Below are 21,077 nucleotides of genomic sequence, written 5' to 3'. Positions count from 1 at the left end.
ATGACTCAGTACAGATGGAATTTGGTAGTATAATAATGTGTTATTATCTTTTGCTGACAAGTGCTGCTTGAACGTACCCAGTGGTCCACGCTCTACAGGACTGATTTTAGTTAAGAATTGATAACTTACTAATTTTACCTTTCATTTTAATGTGTGACTTTAATTGTACGAAATACTTTTAATTAACACTTAAATATTTAACATTTGATATTGAAAACAACTCACTCAAGTGTTATTAGAATTGTTGGATGCTTGAAGTTGATAGTCATATCAAATTCCATCTGTAGCTTAGAATAAGGTATTTTAAGGTTATATTCATGTTACGTGTTGTTTTATATAATTATGTCAAAGTGTTTTGTCACCGTCATAACACGCACTACACATGAATATAAACAGTACATTTGGATTTTTATTACACTTTATTCCAAGGTCTAAAGTTACGATATTATTATTTAACGTACCTTTGAAACACCATACCTTGACTTTTACACTCAAGTATCGTAAAACAATTCTTGATACTGGGAGAGTTTGGCTAGAATTGATGAAATTATTAAATAAATTAGATAATTTCATTTTAGACACTAGCTGGCTCCACAATGGTTAGGCACATTCCCGTAATCCAGCTCCAGTGGAACCGGCTGTTGACCTTGGTCGAGTTACTACACTGCCAGCATTTTTAGTTCACTCCGAGTTAATAGTTACTGTTGGTTTTAATTTCAGTATTGTGTTTCATATTTTTACGCTGCACATTTCCACACTTGATATTCCCATTAAATCTATATTAATTGAAAATCCAGCAAGATCACTAATCTGGCATGGTTGTGGTTCCAAACGTGTGTTCATTTAGTTACTTGCATGCTACTCCCAATGTTTTCTCATAAATAATTAGAATACTGTTATATCTAGCACTGCACACTAGACTGTCATAGTGTTTTTTTCTTATTTTTTTTGTTGATCGATACTTATTTTCTTCTGAACATCAAAACTTGTTTACATCATAGGGACAAGATTATATGGTGAATTGCTATAAAACTGAAATAATCCCTTAAAGTATGTCAATGCATCATTAATACAATTTGGAAAACACACTATAATTATTTTAATATATTAAAATCATTGAACTTGATTTTGTCGGCGTGAAGTTGGTACAAAATAGTATCCAAATAAATTGCTTTATGAAAATAATAATTTTAATTTAAAAAAAAATAAAAAAATAATAATATAGAATTCTCATGTTTTAAAAATGAAATTGCCTTAAAAATAAAACCAAAAAATCTTTCCCCTAGCATAGGCTGTTATGCTTATTTTTTCTTAGAATGTTAAGGTCTGAGAGATCTATAAAAAAAGATATCTTTACTAATTTTTTAAAATTTAAAACAGCTCAATTTTAAATAAAATACTTTAAAAACTAAACAAAAGGACTGTTTTAATGTTCACTAAAACCAAAGGAAGTAAGAATTTTAATATTTTAATGTGCCAAATAATCTACATCAAATAGAATAATGTATGAAGAATACAAAATTATCTTGAGTGATTAATGTGTTATAGCGCGATAACTCAGTGGACTGTATACAAAAACTATTACAGATGCCATTATTTACAATTTAACGGTGAGGCTACACCATAGTACTACTCACCGCCATGATGAAAAATATGACTGACTTCTGGCTGGAAGTCCAGGGCTGCCAACTATTGGCAGAGATTGCTGAATAATGGCTGCCACTACACAGCAGCGCGGGAAATACAAATTTGAAGTATTCAGAGACTTCTCAGAAGCACTGATTACGTCCAGGTCTAATAAATGTTACTGACACAAAATAACACACACTAATATACAGTCTGAACATTCCGCCCACCTTGAAATGTCATTTCAGCACAATGGTAGGGGACAGAGTTTGACCACTGGGCGTTTGAGAGATCCAGTGATGGTGCGCACAGTAGCCACTCTTGCCACACCATCCTTTCCAGGGTGAAGGTTCTGGATACGCCCCTGGCGCTACTGAAGAGGTGGTGATATCTCTTCTTTCAGCAGCACGAGCTGATGGGGTACAAGAGGTGTTGCTGGTTTGTGCCACTTGTGTCGCTGTTGCAAAGTGTGCAGATAGTCTCTGTGCCAGCGATGCCAGAAATCCTGCTGTAGCCGCTCCACAAGCTGCCAACGATTTAGATGATTTAGCGGAACATTCTGAAGATCAGGCTCTGGCAATGTTACCAATGGTTCCAATGTCAAGAAATGACCAGGAGTCAACGCATTGACGTCGTTGGGGTCGCTGCTCAATGGACACAACGGTCGGGAATTCAAGGTGGCTTCCACCTGGACCAGTACACTGTACAACTCTTCATACGTCAACACCTGCTCACCAATCACTTTCTGAAGATGGGTTTTGAAAGACTTGACTCCAGCCTCCCAGAGGCCTCCAAAGTGAGGAGCGGCAGGTGGGTTGAAGTGTGCCATGTAATACCGAGCTGAGACACGGCATCCGCGATGGCTTGTTGATTACCAGGTGACGACACTAGCTGTTGAAGCTCCTTGAGGTGATTGTGTGCTCCCACAAAGTTTGTGCCACAATCTGAGTAAATGTCTGAAGATCTTCCTCGCCTACCAATGAAGCGCTTGTAAGTAGCAAGAAATGCCTCAGTAGATAGATCAGAGACCAGTTCAACGTGGACGGCTTTGGTGGCACAGCATACAAAGATACAAAGGTAAGCCTTCAAGATGGGTGCCCTGCGCACTCTAGCAAGTTTGATGGGAAATGGTCCAGCATAGTCGACTCCTGACTTAGCAAAGGGCTTGATCTGCTGAACCCTCATGGCTGGAAGAGCTCCCATCCGAGGTTGAGCAAAGGAGGATCTTTGCCTGAAGCAGCGCAAGCACGTACGCAGTAAGCGAGTAATGGCATCCTTGTCACCCAAGATCCAAAACTGTTCCCTCAGAATACCTCTGAGTGTCAACTCCTGGATGATTATTTTTGTCGTGATAATGGTGTACGATGAGATCAGTCAGAGGATCGGATTTCGGCAGAAGCAATGGGTGTTTGTGCTCAAATGGGACTGTAGCTTGAGGCAGTCTGCCACCCACCCTAACCAATCCATGCTCATCCAGAAAGGGTACTAGTTTTCGAATTTGGGAAGAAGTGCAACAAGCTTTCCGAAGAGCATCAATGTCCCCCTGGAATGAACTAGATTGAGTGCAAAGCAGCCAAAGCCTTAACGCATGATTCAATTCCAAGGGTGTGAGGCTCCCATATACGCGTGCTGAGTGGGAAGTACGCAAGTTGTGAATAAAACGCAACATAAATGCTGTGACCCTCAACAACTTGGTAAGACGGCTGAATCTGGTTACCAGATGTTCTAAGTCACGATTGTGGGTCATTGTTTCTAACGTCACAGCCTTGTGTTCCAGAAGGGCTGGGTCCGCTTCAACAGCGTGTTGGGATTTTGGAGGCCAATACTGAGTTGGCTCTTGTAACCATAATGGCCCTGTCCACCACAAGTGGTGGTTTAGCAACTGAGTAGGTAGAAGACCACGGGAGGCACAGTCCGCCGGATTGTATTCAGATGATACATGTCGCCACCAGGATGAGGGTGTCAAGTCTTGAAGCTCACTTACTCGGTTGGCCACGAAGGTTTTCAACTGGTGCGGAGAGGAGTTAATCCAGGCCAAAACCACTTGAGAGTCTGTCCAAGCTGTAACTGATGACAAACTAAACTCCTTTTGATAGGTTGCAACAACAAGTTTGAGCAAGCGTGCCAGCAATAAGGCACCACACAACTCTAGGCGAGGCTAAGACTGGATCTTGACTGGTGCTATTTTAGACTTTTCGACTAACAAACGAGTGCTGATTCTGTTGTTAGCTTCTATGATGCGTAAGTACACAACAGCAGCAAAGCCTGTCTCAGAACTATCCGAAAAACCATGGATTTCATATACGCAACCCTCAGAGCCTTGTAGGTGACGAGGAATAGCAACAGCTGTGAGGCAAGGGAGCTCCTGTCTGAATTTCTGCCAACGTTCTGCCAGCTCAGACGGAAGATCAGCGTCCCAATCAATAGTTCGTAACCAGAGAATCTGCAGCAAATGTTTGGCGTACATTAACAGAGGGCAAAGCCAACCAAGTGGGTCAAATATTCTAGCAATCGTCGAAAGGATGGTTCTTTTTGTGGCATGGTTGGAGCTATCCTCAATTTTGTACGCAAATGTGTCTGACGCTGGGCTCCATTGTAGTCCTAAGACTTTGACAATAGCCTGACTATCAGGATCGAAGCTCAACATCTGGGGTGTTTCAACATCTTCATGTGGAAGCCAATCAAGAAGTGCAGGGTGATTGCCCATGAATTTCCTTAGTTTGAAACCACCTTTGGCAAGACAATAAATAAGTTCCCTTTGAGCATCCAGGGCTGAATCAATAGAACTGGACCCTGTGACAACATCGTCTACATAAATGTCAGATAACAGGACTTTAGATGCAAGCGGAAAGGTTGCAGCCTCATCCTTAGCCAGCTGCTGTATTGTACGAAGAGCTAGGTATGGGGCTGCAGATACTCCATAAGTCACCGTCTTCAAGCGATAGTCTTGAACAGGATCAGTGTCACAAAACCTCCAGACAATGCGTTGGTAATCCTGGTCCTTTGATGGATAGAAATTTGTCGATACATCTGTTTTATGTCTGCAGTGAATACTACCGCATGGGACAGAAAGCTAAGTAAAACATCAATTATTTCTTTCTGTAGTTTGGGACCAGTAAGTAGGCAGTCATTCAATGATCTCCCAGTGGAGCCCTTAGCCGAGGCATCAAACACCACCCGTAACTTGGTGGTAGAACTGTCAGGTTTAACTACAGCGTGGCGAGGAATGTAGTATGATGGAACTGAATGTATTTGTTCTGGAGGAACCTTCTCCATATGTCCTGCAACCAGATAGTCCTTCATGAAGTCAGAGTACATTGCTGATACATCGGGATTCCGTTTAAGGCGCCTCTCCACACCAAGCAGGCGATTTATGGCTTGAGCACGAGTGTCTCCCAACTCAGGGGATGAGGTGTTGAATGGCAGACATACATTGTAGTGCCCATTCTCCATGCGCTTGTGAGATTCAACAAACATTTTCTCACAATGTGTATCTTCAGGTGAATAATGCTTTATGGTGGGGTACTCCTCAACTTCCCAAAATTTCTTCATGACTTCTCCCAATGGAGGGGAGGAACAGAGCAAGGAGACAGTGAAGGACTGTGAGTACGCAGGAACGGGCTTAGAAGCTACCCTTCCCATCAAAATCCAGCCAAACACTGAATCTAATGCAACAGGTGGGCCCTCTATGCTGCCCCCTGTAACCAATAGGGGAAACACATCTGCACCGATAAGCAGGTCGATGGGGCCAGGCGTATCAAATGAGGGATCCGCTAGCTTTAAGCTCGAGACTGCCTTGCGTACATTGGGCGATACCACCACACTCGGCAAATTACCAGTTATCCGTGGAAGAATAAATACATCAATAGTGAACTGAGGACCAGTGCTACCAACTGGCATGACTACAATTGAAGCACGAGCCTTAGCAACGTTCACTTGGGTGCCTGATAACCCACTGACTGGTAACTGGGTTCTTTCACGATGTAGCCGCAACTTCTGCATGCAGTGCTCAGTAAGGAAGCTAGCCTGACTTGCTGTGTCCAACAAGGCCCTAACAACAATTGGATTACCCGCAGCATATAAAATCTGCACCTGAGCTGTTGACAACAGAACAGTGTGATCAGCTCTCGCAACGGCTGACGTGACTGAGGAGACTGCGGATATAGTTTCTCCAGAAGAAGCTTGGTCAGCATCTGATACCTGTGCTACTTTGTCATGAACATGATCATTTTCAAAATGCAATAAGGTGTGATGTCTAATACCACATTTATGACATGAGAAAGTAGATGTGCACTGTTTCAAAAGGTGTGTTTTACCAAGGCAGTTTAAACACAACTTTTCTTTCTTCACAACAGCAAAACGATCCTGAGGGTTCAGGTTATGAAAGTCGGGGCACTGGTGCAACATATGAGATGCACTGCACATACAGCAAGACTGCGTTGAAGTAAGAAAAGCATTAGTATGGTACTTAGATTGGGTTGGGGGTTTCTGCTTAAAGGGCTGTGTCCCCAAAGTTTTAGCACGAGATGCACCACAGACTACTTCCTGGGCCCTACAGTGCCTTTCCAGAAATGTACAAAAGGAATTAATGTTGGGAAACTCACGACCTAATGTCATCTCCCACTCTACCTGAAGCTTAGAGTCTAGGCACTTGCTCAGTATAGGGAGCAAGATCATGTCCCAATGGTTTACCGGGGCCTGCAATGCCTTAAGTGCTGAGATATTTTCAGAAATGACTGTCAACAGCCGCCGTAGAGAACTTGGTGAGTCTACTGAGGCTGCAGGTGCATGCAGTAGGGCCTCAACATGTGCCAACACAATCAAACGCTTGTTCTCATAGCGTTCCATGAGCAAGTTCCAAGCTACTTTAAAGTTTGCCTCCGACAAGGGTAACGACTGAATCATCCCAAGCGGATCGCCCACAAGAGCACCCTTCAAGTATGCCAACTTTTCTACAGATGACAAAGCAGTGTTGTCTGAAACTAATGTGGAAAACAAATTAGAGAAAATTGACCACTGCTGCGGAGTTCCGTCAAAGCTGGGAAGTGTGATTTTCGGTAATGCGACGTTTAACTTACGGAGTTCTGAAGCACTGCCTTCAGGCCCGGGTGATAACCCAGGCTTCCTGTTCACAGAGTCGACGGCGGCCATGACTGTGTAGTACTGCTCTTCAAAGTCTATCAAACGTCGCTGATGCTGTTCACTGTTGAAATTCTTTCTTTTGTCCGACGAAGCTTCTACGTCGATGAAATCCGCTTCGTAGGAGTGCTTGACGTCCGGTAGGTCACGCACACTGGCAAGAAGCAACGGGACCTTGGTCGCGTCACTCGCTGCCGCTTTTGCTAAGTCACACGCACGTTTCACCCGTCCCTCCGCTAATTGCAGCCGCAAACCCAGCTCTTAAAGTTCACTCATGATGAGACTATTTACGTGATTTCCCGCTATTAACCTCAAAATTGCTTACGCGAACACGCTGTAATTTAATGCACGCACGAAACAACTAAGTTACACCATTCGTGCAGCAAGGTACAACACAACCAGATCAACGAACACGGGCTTGTAATCACTTCAATTCACGTAACATATTTCACTGAACAAAGGCGGTCCCGGACACGTGAAGCAATGTTCACGCATGTGCCACGAATCACAAACGAATCTCGAAAAACGGTAATTCTAACACCAGAACGATCCGGCCTAGATGGACCAAAAATGTTATAGCGCGATAACTCGGTGGACTGTATACAAAAACGATTACAGATGCCATTATACCACAACAATTTAACGGTGGGGCTACACCATAGTACTACTCACCGCCATGATGAAAAATATGACTGACTTCCGGCTGGAAGTCCAGGGCTGCCAACTATTGGCAGAGATTGCTGAATAATGGCTGCCACTACACAGCAGCACGGGAAATACAAATTTGAAGTATTCAGAGACTTCTCAGAAGCACTGATTACGTCCAGATCTAATAAATGTTACTGACACAAAATAACACACACTAATATACAGTCTGAACATAATGTATACTTGTAAAATTCTTAATTTTGTTAAATATGGGTATGGCAAATATATGCAGTGGAGTTGATTAAGAAATGTTAAGATAAAACTGAATGGACAGTGTGTACGGTGTGCGAGACCCTAACGGGGTGTGTGTTTGCCACACAGGAGCACGTCCGGGACATCAAGTGGTCTGTGGACAACATGCGCAACTTCGTGGACAAGTGCGGGGGCAAGCCGATGAAGGCTGTCATCGAGCATGTGCGCGACGGCTCCACCGTCAGAGCTTTCCTCCTGCCCGACTTCTACTACATCACACTGATGATCTCTGGGATCAGGGTGAGGCCCTTTGGCTTTGCTTGTAGCCAGATCACTAGCCTCTTCACAGGGGCTATCTGGGTTTTGCAAGTGGGAAATGTGGGGGATGTTGCAATAAGCCCAAACATTCTGTCAATGATCCATTCTCAGGTCATCTACCCTCATAGTCTCAGACCTCAGTGTTTACAAAATTTTAAAAATTTATTTATAGTGATGATCCATTAATTTCTTGAAAGTACCAAATGTTTTGTCAAGTCTACAGAATTCAAAACTATTAAACTACTGTGCACAGTTATTCTGAGCTGTGTTTGGTCATACTAAAGCAAAGTTTAAAAAAAATTTGAATCTAAGCATTGCCATTTGGCTCCATGGATATCCAAACCACTTGGCGAGATAAACAGGGCTTTTGTTTTTTATGCATTTTTTTTTACCTCATAATTGTATCCGGCTCTATCGCTGCATTAAAAAAAAGTTGTCAAAACGAAGGAGGAAAGGAAATAATAATTGTTAATTTTATGAATCCACAACTCTTAAGTAAAGTATAGTAGGTCTGGCTGTAACATCTGGTTCATTTCCATAAAGGCAACTGTGTAGTTGGAAAATTCTGTCTCTGGGTAAATAAACTCTGAAATTACTCTTTGTCATTTGTAATTTAGGAGAGTCGTTCCCTTTCAGATTTTTTTCTGGGTAATTGTGGCAGTTGGCTTAGGTTACCAGGTTGTATTATACTGCTGGCATTTTTAGTTCTCTCAGAGTTACTGTCAATTTCATTTCAGTACAGAGTTTCTTGTTTTCTAGCAGGTTACATTTCACTTGTCAGGGGTATTGAATTGCATGCATAAGTCAATGGGCGGCATATTATGTAGGAATTTTGTCGTCCATACTTATATTTGATTATATGTATATATTTGTGTCACATTAGTACAATTTTTCAATGTTTTTAATATATGGATGTAACTGTTTGATAAGTTTATTTAGTTATTTACTTATTTACAACTAAACCATAAATATTAAGCTTGTTGACATGTGTTATAATCATTTTTCAGTTAAAAGTAGGAATACCAACAGTACAGACATAAAGTACTTTATGTAACTGGGGAGAGCTAGGAACCAAGAGATGCCATCTTGGTTTCAAATGTCTTTAGGCCATCTCTTTTCTTTAAATTAAAAGTTACAAATTACAAACTAGGTAAAATATTTTTTAATTTTTTAAAATTTTACACAATGTTCATTATTTTTTTTTGCTGATAGTTCCTATGTGTCCAATATGTTGAACTTCTATGATGTTGGCAGCCATGTGGTTTTACATTTGCTGAAGGTATTTTATCATAACCAAACAATAGTCTGATGTTCAAACAGTGCTATAAAAATAAAACTTTATTTTACAAAAAAAATATATTCCTTGTTTTTTCCCCCACATATGCCATAGTAGACTGCAGTATTCATGAGCAATACAAAAGTGCCACAAAAATAAAATTCTTAAAGCTGTCAACATCTCAAAGAATGTTATGTGGCAAAAATTTTTTTTAATGGCACTGTCTATAATCATATTGAAAAAGTAAAAATTGAAGAAAATGCAGAAAAAATACACTGAAGAAAAAAGAAAATCTCATATTGTACTGTAAATAATTCATATTTACATGGTTAAAAAAAGATATGTTTTATTGGTTTTTCTCTTAAAACACTATTTCCATACAATATACCAACTGAATCAAGCCATTTTATTGTTTGAACTCTAGAAACACTTATGTCATTGCGAAAATTTGTTAAAACCCCTCTATAGAAAGAATCCAGTTAAACATTGTGACAATTTTTTAAAATCCCTCCATAAAATATAAAATGGTTTGTGAAGAGAATTCACTGTTTTACTTTTGTGGACTGTATAATTTGTTTTGAATTGGAATGTGGAATGTTTAGCTCTGAGTTGTGTACATTTATTACTGTTTTTGCAGTGTCCAGGATTCAAGCTTGATGCAGAGGGAAAACCTGACCCATCTGCAGTAGTGCCTTATGCAGAGGAAGCAAAGTTCTTTGTGGAGTCTCGCCTGCTCCATAGGGATGTGGAGATAGTCCTAGAATCTGTAAACAACAATAATTTTGTGGGCAGCATCATTCATCCAGTGAGTACCTATGTTTTTTTTTTATTATTTGCTTCTTTACATGTGTATATAATATTTTTGGTGTTAAGTAGGTGTGTTTGTGTGTGTATCTGCACTGAAGGCTGTGAACTGTTCACCCCTTTCAGTTCTCCAAAGCAGTTATTATAGGTTTTTTGACATGTGGAGAGTTGTGGCGGCATAAGTCTTCTATTGGTCCAAAACTTATATTATGTTTTTAAATACAGTATATTTTTTAAATTCTGTAGTCACAATCAGAACCTTGCTTTTATTTTTGACCGAAATGAATTTAGCAAAAAACCCTTATTACTTTATATTAAGTGGTGTTACCTCTTCAAATTTTAAGGAGCTATAATTTTGGCATTTTAAGTAGTGGTGCACCGATGCGGATACCGATGAATCGTAATCGGCGATTATGGTACTTTCCGATTAATCGTAATCGGTGATTATCGTAACGATTACTTTGCCGATTATCTACGCCCCGCCGTAATTAAGAAAGGTTTTTACCTTGTAATATTTTGTTGCACATTTTAGGACGAAAAATACGGTAATATTTGTAAATATTACAAAATTCATCTAACTCCGTCATATCATGATTACAGATATTTCGTTAAGTTTAATAAAGCTCATTGCCTCGAACAATAAAAAATACATTTTTCCTACACGTTTATTTATGTTTCGTCTTTTGTTTAGTGGCCTTGTACATTACATATAGCCAGAGACGTAAAATAGATGGCACGCAATCAAAATACCACAAGTAGCTGCAGTCGATTCTATGAAAATCAATCTTTTCGAGTCGTAGTAGCGGTTCAAAATCGTGGTCCCGATACCTTCTAGAGTTTATCACTGCGTTTTACAAACTCGTTATGGGTGTCTTTGGTAACATTATCCGTTGTTGTGTTATTTGTATGTGACGTGAAAAGTTAAAAAGTATTTATAATTTTATGTATTCAGTCAACATAAATAAAATCACATGTGCTAGAATTGGTTTTGAGTCATTTTTATATAATTATAGTGAGATGGCGAGTAGGGAGAAAAAAAGTGAAGCGTGGAAACATTTTTCTATAAACTCAAGTGAACAAAATAAAGCAACATGTTTACATTGTTAAACGGTAATTTCTCAATGCAACCTTACGTGATAGTCTACAATAATGCTAGTTTTCCGCAACAAAAACTTACCCATTGTAAATTACAATTATTAGACTGTAGTTCAAGTTGTTTACAGTAACAAATTTACACATAAGTTAATTTAATTTACACTTTGCAATGACTTAATAATGTATTTTATATATAGTTATACTGTTATTATAACTGTATCCTCAATTTTACCTAATATTGTTATTAAATTCACATGAGAATAAAATTTTTTGTGTGCATTATTACACTTAAAAAAATTTGTTCATTATAATCAGTAACTGAATCGGGATCTGCCGATTATTGCTCTCATAATCGGTAATCGGTAAAGTCATATCGGTGCACCACTAATTTTAAGTTGACCTACTTTATTTACATTTTTGTACCTATCTGTAGTTAAAACTTTATTTATTTTTAACATATTTGGGGACCTTAAAATCTTCAAAAGAATATATTTTATAACTTTTTATTTGCTCAGACATACTTAGAACATCATTGGAATGTTTTTGATAGTGATTAGTGTTGGGCCGATTCCAAAAAAATTCCGATTCTGATTCCATTTTCGGTTCTTAAATTAAAGGGTCGATTCTTCGAATCGGATTCCGATTCCGATTCCTTAATTTTTATCTGACAATGTTCAACAGAGTAATATACTCAGAAAAAAAGGTTGTTTATGATTTTAAAAATTTATTGCGTTGTGTTTCATTTTCTGTGCAGAAATTAACATTATATACAGCTTACATAATGTTAAAAAGCATGTTCATTACCATCAAGTTACGCTACCTTGAATTTCTAGCACAATTTGGCCTTTTAACCGTGCATATAGTTAGACGAAACACGTGTTCAAACACTGCCAATAATTAAAAATGTCTTATGACGTAAATTGTAAATACTGTTATAACTTAACCAACTTTAGATACCTTACATTATCAACTCAATTAATTTATTGTAAAAAAAGAAGTTTGTACGGTTAGGTTAAGAATTTTATTTTCAAGCACAACTAAATAATGATCCAATGACAATATAACCTCGTTTTTACATATTTCAAGGGACCAGGGCGAAAAAAAATAAAAAGAGGGAAATGTAAAAATAAAACTTTATTATCTCATTATGATGGAAACAAATATGCACCACACTAAAATAAAATGTCAGAGATGCTTACTTTTTAATATATTAACTAGAACTTAATTATCTCACTTGGTGAAAAGAATAAATCCATCCAGTCTTGCAGTTCTTCACAACCGTAAAGAGAAAATTCATTTTCTGTTCTTGATTAAGAAAGATCTGTGCATGTTTAAGCATCTCAAAATTTCCACATTTTATGGTGAGATTTTCTTACACCAAATATTTAAACTCTTCAAATGATCGCGTGTTAACATTTAATTCATTTCAGAAATTTATCAGAAACATTTATGTTGAACTAACACAACTACTTTCATTGTTTATGTTTAGTAATAAACATTTACGAACGTTTCAGCAGAAATGTTTGGAAATTCAGATTTGCCAACTGCCTTTCCAAAATATTTCTTATGTAAATCGAGCATCGCTTAACACGCACAAGATCGCCTATTTACAGAATTTGGTTATGTTGCTTTTAAACTTATTTTAATATGATCACAGTAACTACTGTGATTTTTGGTAAAATCTCTTTAAAAATTATTTTATTTATAATTCTTTAAAGTTTAAAGTGCAGAGATGTGAAACATCTTAATTTTCACGTTATCAAAGATTTGGTTCATGGCCGTATTGTTTACCATGGCAGGTAGCACAAACAAAAAATCAGGTTGTTTACAATGGCAAACGATGCTGCCATGATCAAATATTTAACGTTTAGTAAATAAAATTTACATTATTTTCTTTAAACAGTGATGGTTTTGTCTAATTATTTTTGAAGGTTTACTATTAAATGCAGTGCTGCTGCAACGTAATTTTCGAAAAATGCATTCGCTTAACGTGGAAAAGTAGGTACTGCATTTGTACTGTAGGGAAAATGGCGGTGCAAGTAAATAAATACGTTAATCACAGAAATTCGTAAATCTTGGTTCCGTAAAAAAGGTTTTATGTAGTTTAAAAATTGTAATTGCATACATTTTAATATTTTCTTACGTTGTGTAGGAGATGTATTTTGCAAACTTACAAAAACAATGCAGGAATCGGTCATGGTCGATTCCAAAACCATTGTATTCTGAATCCTCCGAATATAGTGGAATCGGTGGAACCTAACGATTCCGGAATCTGAATCGACCCATCACTAATAGTGATAACTGGGCACTGCACTTTTCACAATTGACTGCTGGTACATGTCGTGATTAACAAATACAAATTTAAGCTAATGGTAGCAATACTCTGTTTTTGTGTTGCAACAGAAAGGTAACATTGCGGAAGCTCTGCTTCAAGAGGGCTTCGCCCGGTGTGTGGATTGGTCCATTGCGTTCATGAAGACCGGTGCAGATAAGCTGAGAGCAGCAGAGAAACAGGCGAAGGATGCTAAAAAGAGATTGTGGAAGGACTACCAAGCTTCTGGTCCACAGGTGCATCTGCTGGGTGTTGTCTTGTGGTAGTGCTCAATTCAAGGTTGCCACTTGTCTGTAAAACAAAAATTTCAGGGAAATTTGTGAACGTATGGGAAATCGGGGATATGTCTGGAGATTGCATTTTATTTCGGGGAATGAGTTGCACAACTATTTGTCAAACATCACTATGGCAGAAAGCTGATCTGTATATGTTACAAATTCTAGTTTACGTTTTACTGGCCCTTTGTGTTGTCTGTAGCTCTCAAGTGGCATTTTAAAGGGCTAGTAGACATAAATCGGGATGGTTAACCTGAAGATTATATGTTTTCCTATAGTGCAACATTTAAAATGTTTAGCTTGACAGGGAAAGCCAGGAATATAAGGGAATTTCAGAGTTCTAAAATAGTGGCAACCATGTAAATTGTTATTTCTTAGTACACTAAGGGGCTGTGATCTGTGTGGTTTTTGAGTAGAATGTGTAGAATAATTAGGCTTCAGTGAATATATATTTTTTTATTCAAATCAAATCATAAAAGGAATATCACAATATTCACTATTATCAAATATTTTTCTAATCAATTTTTTAACATACAGTGAAATTTTTTTTCCACACTTCAATAGTCCAAGAAAAATTGATCCAAAATAAAGTAAAATAAAAAAAAAGTAACATACATGGAACCATTACAGAGAGGTGTAAAATAAAGGAAATTAATAAAGACTGGCAATTTTCATAAACCAGTAAATTAGAAATTTTTTTGATCTGGCAATGTAAAACATAGAATGTTATTAATAAATTTGAACCATAATCATGAATTATTTGTTAAATATAAAACAATATGTGAATAATGTTGAAGTACAAGTCTCAATTTCTTAATAAATTATTTTAGCCTCATACATGTTTTTGTTCCCCAATAATTTTTTATGTGAATGTGTCTGACATGATGTAGGCCTATCTATTGGTAACAAATAATAATAATAAAAAATTCAATTTGAAATTTTGACTGAAATATCAAATTATTCATGACTATAGAATATTTTTCGAGTACTTGTAGACCCCTGAAAATAACAATTCATATAAATGATCTTAAGCAGTGCAAAGCAATGCTGAATGGCAGGGAGTGAGGTAGATGTGTTTTGTGCGACAGGTGACGGGCAAAGACAAGGAGTTTAGCGGGACGGTGTACGAAGTTGTGAACGGCGATGCCCTTGTGATAAAGCTGGCAGACGGGACTCTGAAGAAAGTCTTCCTTGCTAGCATCAGGCCACCTAGGTAATGTCACAAGTGTAGGAGCTGTTGGAAATTTTCACCCTTGATTTCACTTTCTGCATGTAATGCTGTTAGATCTATTTATAATCATGTTGTGCTCTTTGCTGTTAAAGCTTGGGCAGAAGAATTTGCTTTGTTAAAGAATGAGAATACGTTTTCTTGAAATGCTGAGTAAGTTAGTTTCAATCAGTTTTTGGTTTTGGTGTGGTTCTGGTTCTTTATTTTATCTGTTTAGTTTGTGATAAAATGGGTATGAACACAATTGGCAGAGAAGTAGTATGTCAAAGTTAAGAATTTTTTTTTATACAATTTTTGTTGTTCATACATGTCTGAATTCTTTACTTAATAATTTTTTTGATATTGTCTTGTTTGTGATGTTGCTCTTTGTCACTGGAATGAAGTTGATTAATCATACAGGGTTATATTTTTACCTGGAATGCAATTAAGGTTGCTTCTAAATATTTTAAGTGGTGCTAATTTCTAATATTATTAACAGTATCCACATTTTCAATTTTTTTTTTCTCTTGAGTGATTATTTCTTGCACTGTTGCAATCATTTTTTTTTTTTGCAATTTTGTTTCCATTTAACATAACCTAGCTATTACCTTGAAGTGACTATTTTCTACAAATTGAAGTTGTTCTTGAAAATACAGTAGAACCTCGTTAATCCGTGATGCGCTAATTCGGGAATGGAATAATCCGGGATGATCTAAAAGTGCAGAAAAAAAAGAGAAGTAAAAATTGTCAGCGCTTAAAATTAACGTCACGTTGGCCGGCGGCTGGCAAACACTGCATGCCATCGCGTGGGCCGCCAAACTCTGCAACGCTGTTTGTACCGACCCTTTATGTCGCCCCCCTTTCAGTTGTCACATTTGTCACTCTTTAAACTTGAGGGGGATGTCCTGACTTCTGCTTCCAGTCTCCTGTTTGTTTGAATGTTGTTTCTCGTGCCGCTGAGTTACTTTCCGCCCGCCAACGCACGGCAGGCGCCTGGCGAGTGACGTGTCTGGCTGGCATTCGGTTGGACGGAGGGAGGGGGGAGGGGGGGCCTACCCAAAATTTGTGTGTGCAAGGTCAGCACGATCTTATCTTTCTCTCTTCGGCTGTTGTAAATGACCGTAAACTAATGGCTAGGCAGTGCCATACTTTTTTAAGCCGAGACACTAATTCGAAGACGGCTCTTACCGTGAATGGATTATCCAGGTTAATTTTTTATTTTACAGGATATCAATTATCCGGGTATCGGCGGGTCCCAATTAACACGAATAATGGGGAGTTTACTATTTTTTATCCATCTGCTGCCAAGGCGTAGTAAGCACTGGAGATGTTATGTCACATAACCTTGGCCTTAAGGGGCCTCCCTAGTAGCATCAGAAGTTAGCGGAACACTATGTTTTTAAAATAATGATGGGACTTTATTAATCGACACTACGAATCTGAAAATTTTTCACCCACGAGAAGATAATACACGAACTGTCTGTATACTTTTACATTTTTGTTTTTTTCTATCAAAATATGAAATAAAAAATCACCAACTTGTCCAACTTTGGGGCCATTTTATACTGCTTAGGAGAATGACAGAAAAAAAGTACAAGTCTAGAAAAAAAGATAATTTTTTTCTGAAGAAATTCATGTATTTAAAACATATAGTCATCGCTTTGAATTCCGAGATATCTTTTCCACAATTTCTGCAAATCCTGAAAGTTTTCCACCGTCTCGTGCTGCCGCTCGGCGAAGCCAGCTAGCAGCCCACAGCTAGGTAGCGTGGTGGGGGTCCCCGGCCCGGAGGGGAGGCAGGCTACCTGTGTGTGCGTGCGTGCGTGCGTGAGAGGGTGACAACCCACAAAGGAAAGATAATCCCGTGACCGAAAGAAATTCTCAGAATTGCTTTCAGTGTGCCTCGCCACAGTACCATGTGCTCGACTTACTCTGTGACTATATTCGTGTATCTCTAAAACATTTATTTTGTTTAAACTACAAATATCCTAAAGCTTACCATACTAGATCATGTATTACGAAATAAAGTATTGAAACTAATCAATCAACACATTGAAAGTTGTCCTACAAACTATTTATTGGTGGCTTTACAGTCTCGCTAGCTAATTCGACAAAATTTATATTTAATTCTTAACATGAAAATACACTTCATTGTTTTTCCTTTTATTTTTAATAAAAATTCAAGAAACAATTATTATACTACCCAATATTTTTTAAAATTATTTTAGTTTTCCAAAATGATTTTACACATCTTACAACGCCGGGGAAAAATTTTATACTGGTATTAACCAAATGGTTAACTATTTACAAAAGTTTTGATACTTAAAAATGTAGGTTTTATATAAAATGTATCTTAAATTAAAAGAAAAATCGTATTTTGAAAACTAAATGTCATTTTGCTATGCTTTTTGGTTAGATCTGATTGTCTGCACTGTTTTAAAAATGTTCATGGAATGATAAATAAAAAATAAAAACTAGGGAAGTTCTATATTAAATAAGCTAGTCAGAATTATGTAAATGTTCCTCCTGGCGCAGGAATCACGAGGAGGATTGAAGATGAGGTCAGTGACCGATTGCTCACATATGTAGTTATGGATGGTACGTTATTAATTACAAAATTCAAAAACCATTTTGAAGTTAAAAAGTATAATTAGTGGCAATGTTTAATAAAGATGACGTAAATTTTCAGATAAACTTATTTCTACAGCTCAATTAATTAATAAGGGCAGGAAATAAATTTTTTACAGCAATTATACAAAATTATTAAAAAAATTTAAACCACAATTAATTTATCCAAAAACCAAAATTAAGTAAATATTGCCCACACATTACAACATCCACGAAAGAACCCTGCAAATTATTTTTGTTGGATGCATTATTTTGCATTCAAGTTCTTTATTTTTTTATACTTCACCTACTTATAATTGTTACATATTTGGCACATGGTCCGTCACGCCCAATTAAAGGGCCTGAATAAGTAGAACGCGTTTCTGATCAAATTGCACGCCTGTTACTTTACCTGCAACCCGGAGCGGTGTGAAATAAATTATTGTACATTCGTGACGTTGGCAATCAACTTAAATATTTATGAGTTAAAACCAAACATAATTATAACGGATAATCAAAGAAATTTTGAAATTTTGAAAGCTTGTTCTGTTTTTATATAGTACACAAATCAGTTAAACCATAAATTATTTGTTGTTGAAAAAAAATAATCCTTAACCTTTCATGCTTTTTTTCATTTATTTTTATTACCAGATATTTCCATTGAAGTAATACTTATATATATTTAACAATATAGCAATTTAGAAAAAAAAATTAAGGTAGCCTTATTCCAAATATGTTATGATAGACGTTAGTTAACTAAGAATATACAGTGAAACCCCTTATTTACACTTTTCAGGGGAACAGAGACAAAAAATGTAAATACCAGGAAAGTGTAAATTGAGGGAAACATATTTTTAAAATGTAACATACCTGGTTTAATGCACTCCTATTACTTCAGTAGTCAGAGACATCAAAAAAAGACACTGAACGAAATATCTTTAAAAAAAATCCTTCATTAGGCCTATGTAAACCAAAATAAATTTACAACATATAACTTATAAAATTGTGTGAATACAACACTGAAGCAATGTGTGCCATGATAAAATGTTACCATAAAAAAGTTTTGTAGGCTTATGTGCAAAAACTTTCATGCCTAACTTAGGTCTATTTCTTTGTAAAATAATCAGAAATCTTGGTTTGCTTGCATCTTTGAGTGTTCATGCACATGATCTGCTTCTCTAAAGTATAAAAATTATCAAAAACACCATCACAGTTTTCACCAGCAGATACTCCAATGTAGTCTCGCAGAGTTTGAAGAGCAGCAAGAGCATCTTTACTCGTGGGTGTTGTCACTTCATCATCATCATCTTCTTCGTCAGTATCCTGTTGAGAATTACTGACATGGCTTTCTACAATATCTTCTATACATTGCACTTCCGAAGTGATCACCTGACTGTCCACATCCACGTAATCTTGAAATATTTTCTCCTGCAACACCCTCTCATGTCCTTCAACATCTTCAATGTCACTGTAATCATCTTCACTGAGAGTGTAAGGCTTTTCTGGGAACACAAATCCAGCTTTTGCAAAGCAGTTTTGAATTGTTGATGTTTTCACTTCTTTCCAGGCTCTTGCACTAAAATGCAATGCAGTCAGCAGATTTATCTTCATCAAAGAAGGGTCTTTTCCAACATCAAGCATTGTTACTGCCCTTGAAACTAGGTATCTGCGGTACAAAAACTTGAATGCCTGAATGATACCCAAGTCAAGGGGCTGTAGCTCACTCGTGCAGTTTGCTGGGAAGAAGACAATATCAGTGTTGCGAAGCTGGATGGTTGCTTTGTGAGCAGAGCACTGATCTATGAAAAGAAGAACTTTCCTATTTTGCAAAGCCATTTTCGAATCAAATGCATGCAACTGGCTCTGAAACAAAGCATTGGTCATCCAGGCTTTGGTGTTTGCTTCGTACTTTGTTGGGAGTGACTTGATGTTTTTAAAACATCGAGGTTTCCTCACTTTGCCAATGACATAAAGGGGGAATTTTTCACTTCCATCTGCATTGGTAAGCAATAACACAGTAATCCGTTGCTTGCTGAGCTTACCTCCGTGACACGTTTCCCCTTTAAAACTAAAGGTTTTGTCTGGTAGAACATTGAAAAACAACCCTGTTTCGTCGGCATTGAAAACATTTTTCGGGTCGAACCCAGCAATTTTTTCCTGTAGCGTTTCCTTCCAATGTTCCACAGTCTCCACATCCACACTTTTGCTTTCGCCACAAACCACCTTGTAAACAATATTGTGACGCTGCTTAAACCGATCAATCCATCCATTGGAAGCTGAGAAATCTTGAATTCCCAGCCTAGAGGCAATAACACGTGCTTTTTCTCTCAGTATTGTACCATTTATTGGTAAATTTGCGGCACGTGCACCAGAAAACCACTCAAGAAGAATATCTTCCAGCTGTTTGAATTTCGAGTCCTTCACATATTTATGTTTTTTAGCACTTGGCCCACATTGCGCGGCATTTGCAGTGATGGTTTCTCGGCTTTTGATGATGGTGTTAAGAGTACTCACAGGGATTGAAAGTTCTTTCGCAAGGTCCACACGTGATCCAACATATTCGTCGAATTTGGCAATTATTTTAATTTTATCGGCAACGGTAATAGTTTTTCGTTGTTTCACTTTCTCCATTTTCTCACAGATATTAATAACGACAAAGAGTTAAAGATGTGTCAAATACATTTACCGCTAAAGCCAATGATACTACCAGCGCTCGTAGCGGAAAGCTGTGGAAATAGAAGTACTGTGAATAGTGCAAGGTTACTTGCACTGTTCACGACGCGAACGCATTCACATACGCAGCTTTTGTTGTATCTTTCTTCTATGGCGGCCATGTTTCGGTGTTAGTAAACACTGAACGAGACGTTAATAACGGGAATGAAGCAACTTTTCCGACGTAACAAGCGTGAAAACGACATATACCGCCTTATGGAAAATAAATTGGGCCAAAAACAAAGGAGGTAAATAACGGGAAAACGTAAATACCGTTAACGTAAATACCGTTAACGTAAATACGGGGTTTCACTGTAAATTCGTTTTACAACCACAGCTTGTACACAAGTAAAAAAAAACATGGTTCTACTTACAGGCCGTATTGAACGTAGGGTAGGTTAATGACAAATACAACAGCAATAAACACATGGCTGAGTCTGCTTTCATGTACACTTTTTTTTTAAGTTATCACTTTTTAAGCGGGTAAAGGGTACCTATCAAGTAGCTTAGCATTACCCAAAGTGAATGTCGTGCTCCAGAAAATGTTCGAACTATGTAATATTTGTATCACTGTTGCGTTACAGACCTGCAACTTTTTTCAGTGCGCGATGTCACTCTCATGTAAAAATATGTCGTGTTTAGCGCAAACGTGTTCGAATGAATCCACATCGAGCTGCCAAAGAATACCTATCGATGTCGGCAACACACATAAGTATACAAACCAACGTTTACAAGTGTATTCATACGTAAGTATAAAACTGGCGGCGGGCCATGATGCAGTTGGTT

The 21,077-nt window shown here is 37.7% G+C and overlaps 1 protein-coding gene across 1 annotated transcript in view; it reads left to right on the top strand.

Moving 5' to 3' along the window:
* LOC134546147 (staphylococcal nuclease domain-containing protein 1) overlaps positions 1-21,077 on the top strand; it is a 114,191-nt gene that overhangs the window by 17,709 nt on the left and 75,405 nt on the right. The window contains exons 5-8 of the mRNA XM_063388702.1: positions 7,795-7,965; positions 9,897-10,064; positions 13,562-13,726; positions 14,854-14,978. Coding sequence (XP_063244772.1) covers positions 7,795-7,965; positions 9,897-10,064; positions 13,562-13,726; positions 14,854-14,978 — 629 coding nt within the window. The remainder of the gene's footprint in view (positions 1-7,794; positions 7,966-9,896; positions 10,065-13,561; positions 13,727-14,853; positions 14,979-21,077) is intronic.

The sequence above is a fragment of the Bacillus rossius genome, chromosome 1 (genome assembly GCF_032445375.1).
Source record: "Bacillus rossius redtenbacheri isolate Brsri chromosome 1, Brsri_v3, whole genome shotgun sequence".
Lineage (NCBI taxonomy): Eukaryota > Metazoa > Arthropoda > Insecta > Phasmatodea > Bacillidae > Bacillus > Bacillus rossius.
Note: the sequence above shows the minus strand (reverse complement) of the source record. Positions and strands in the feature narration are given on the sequence as shown.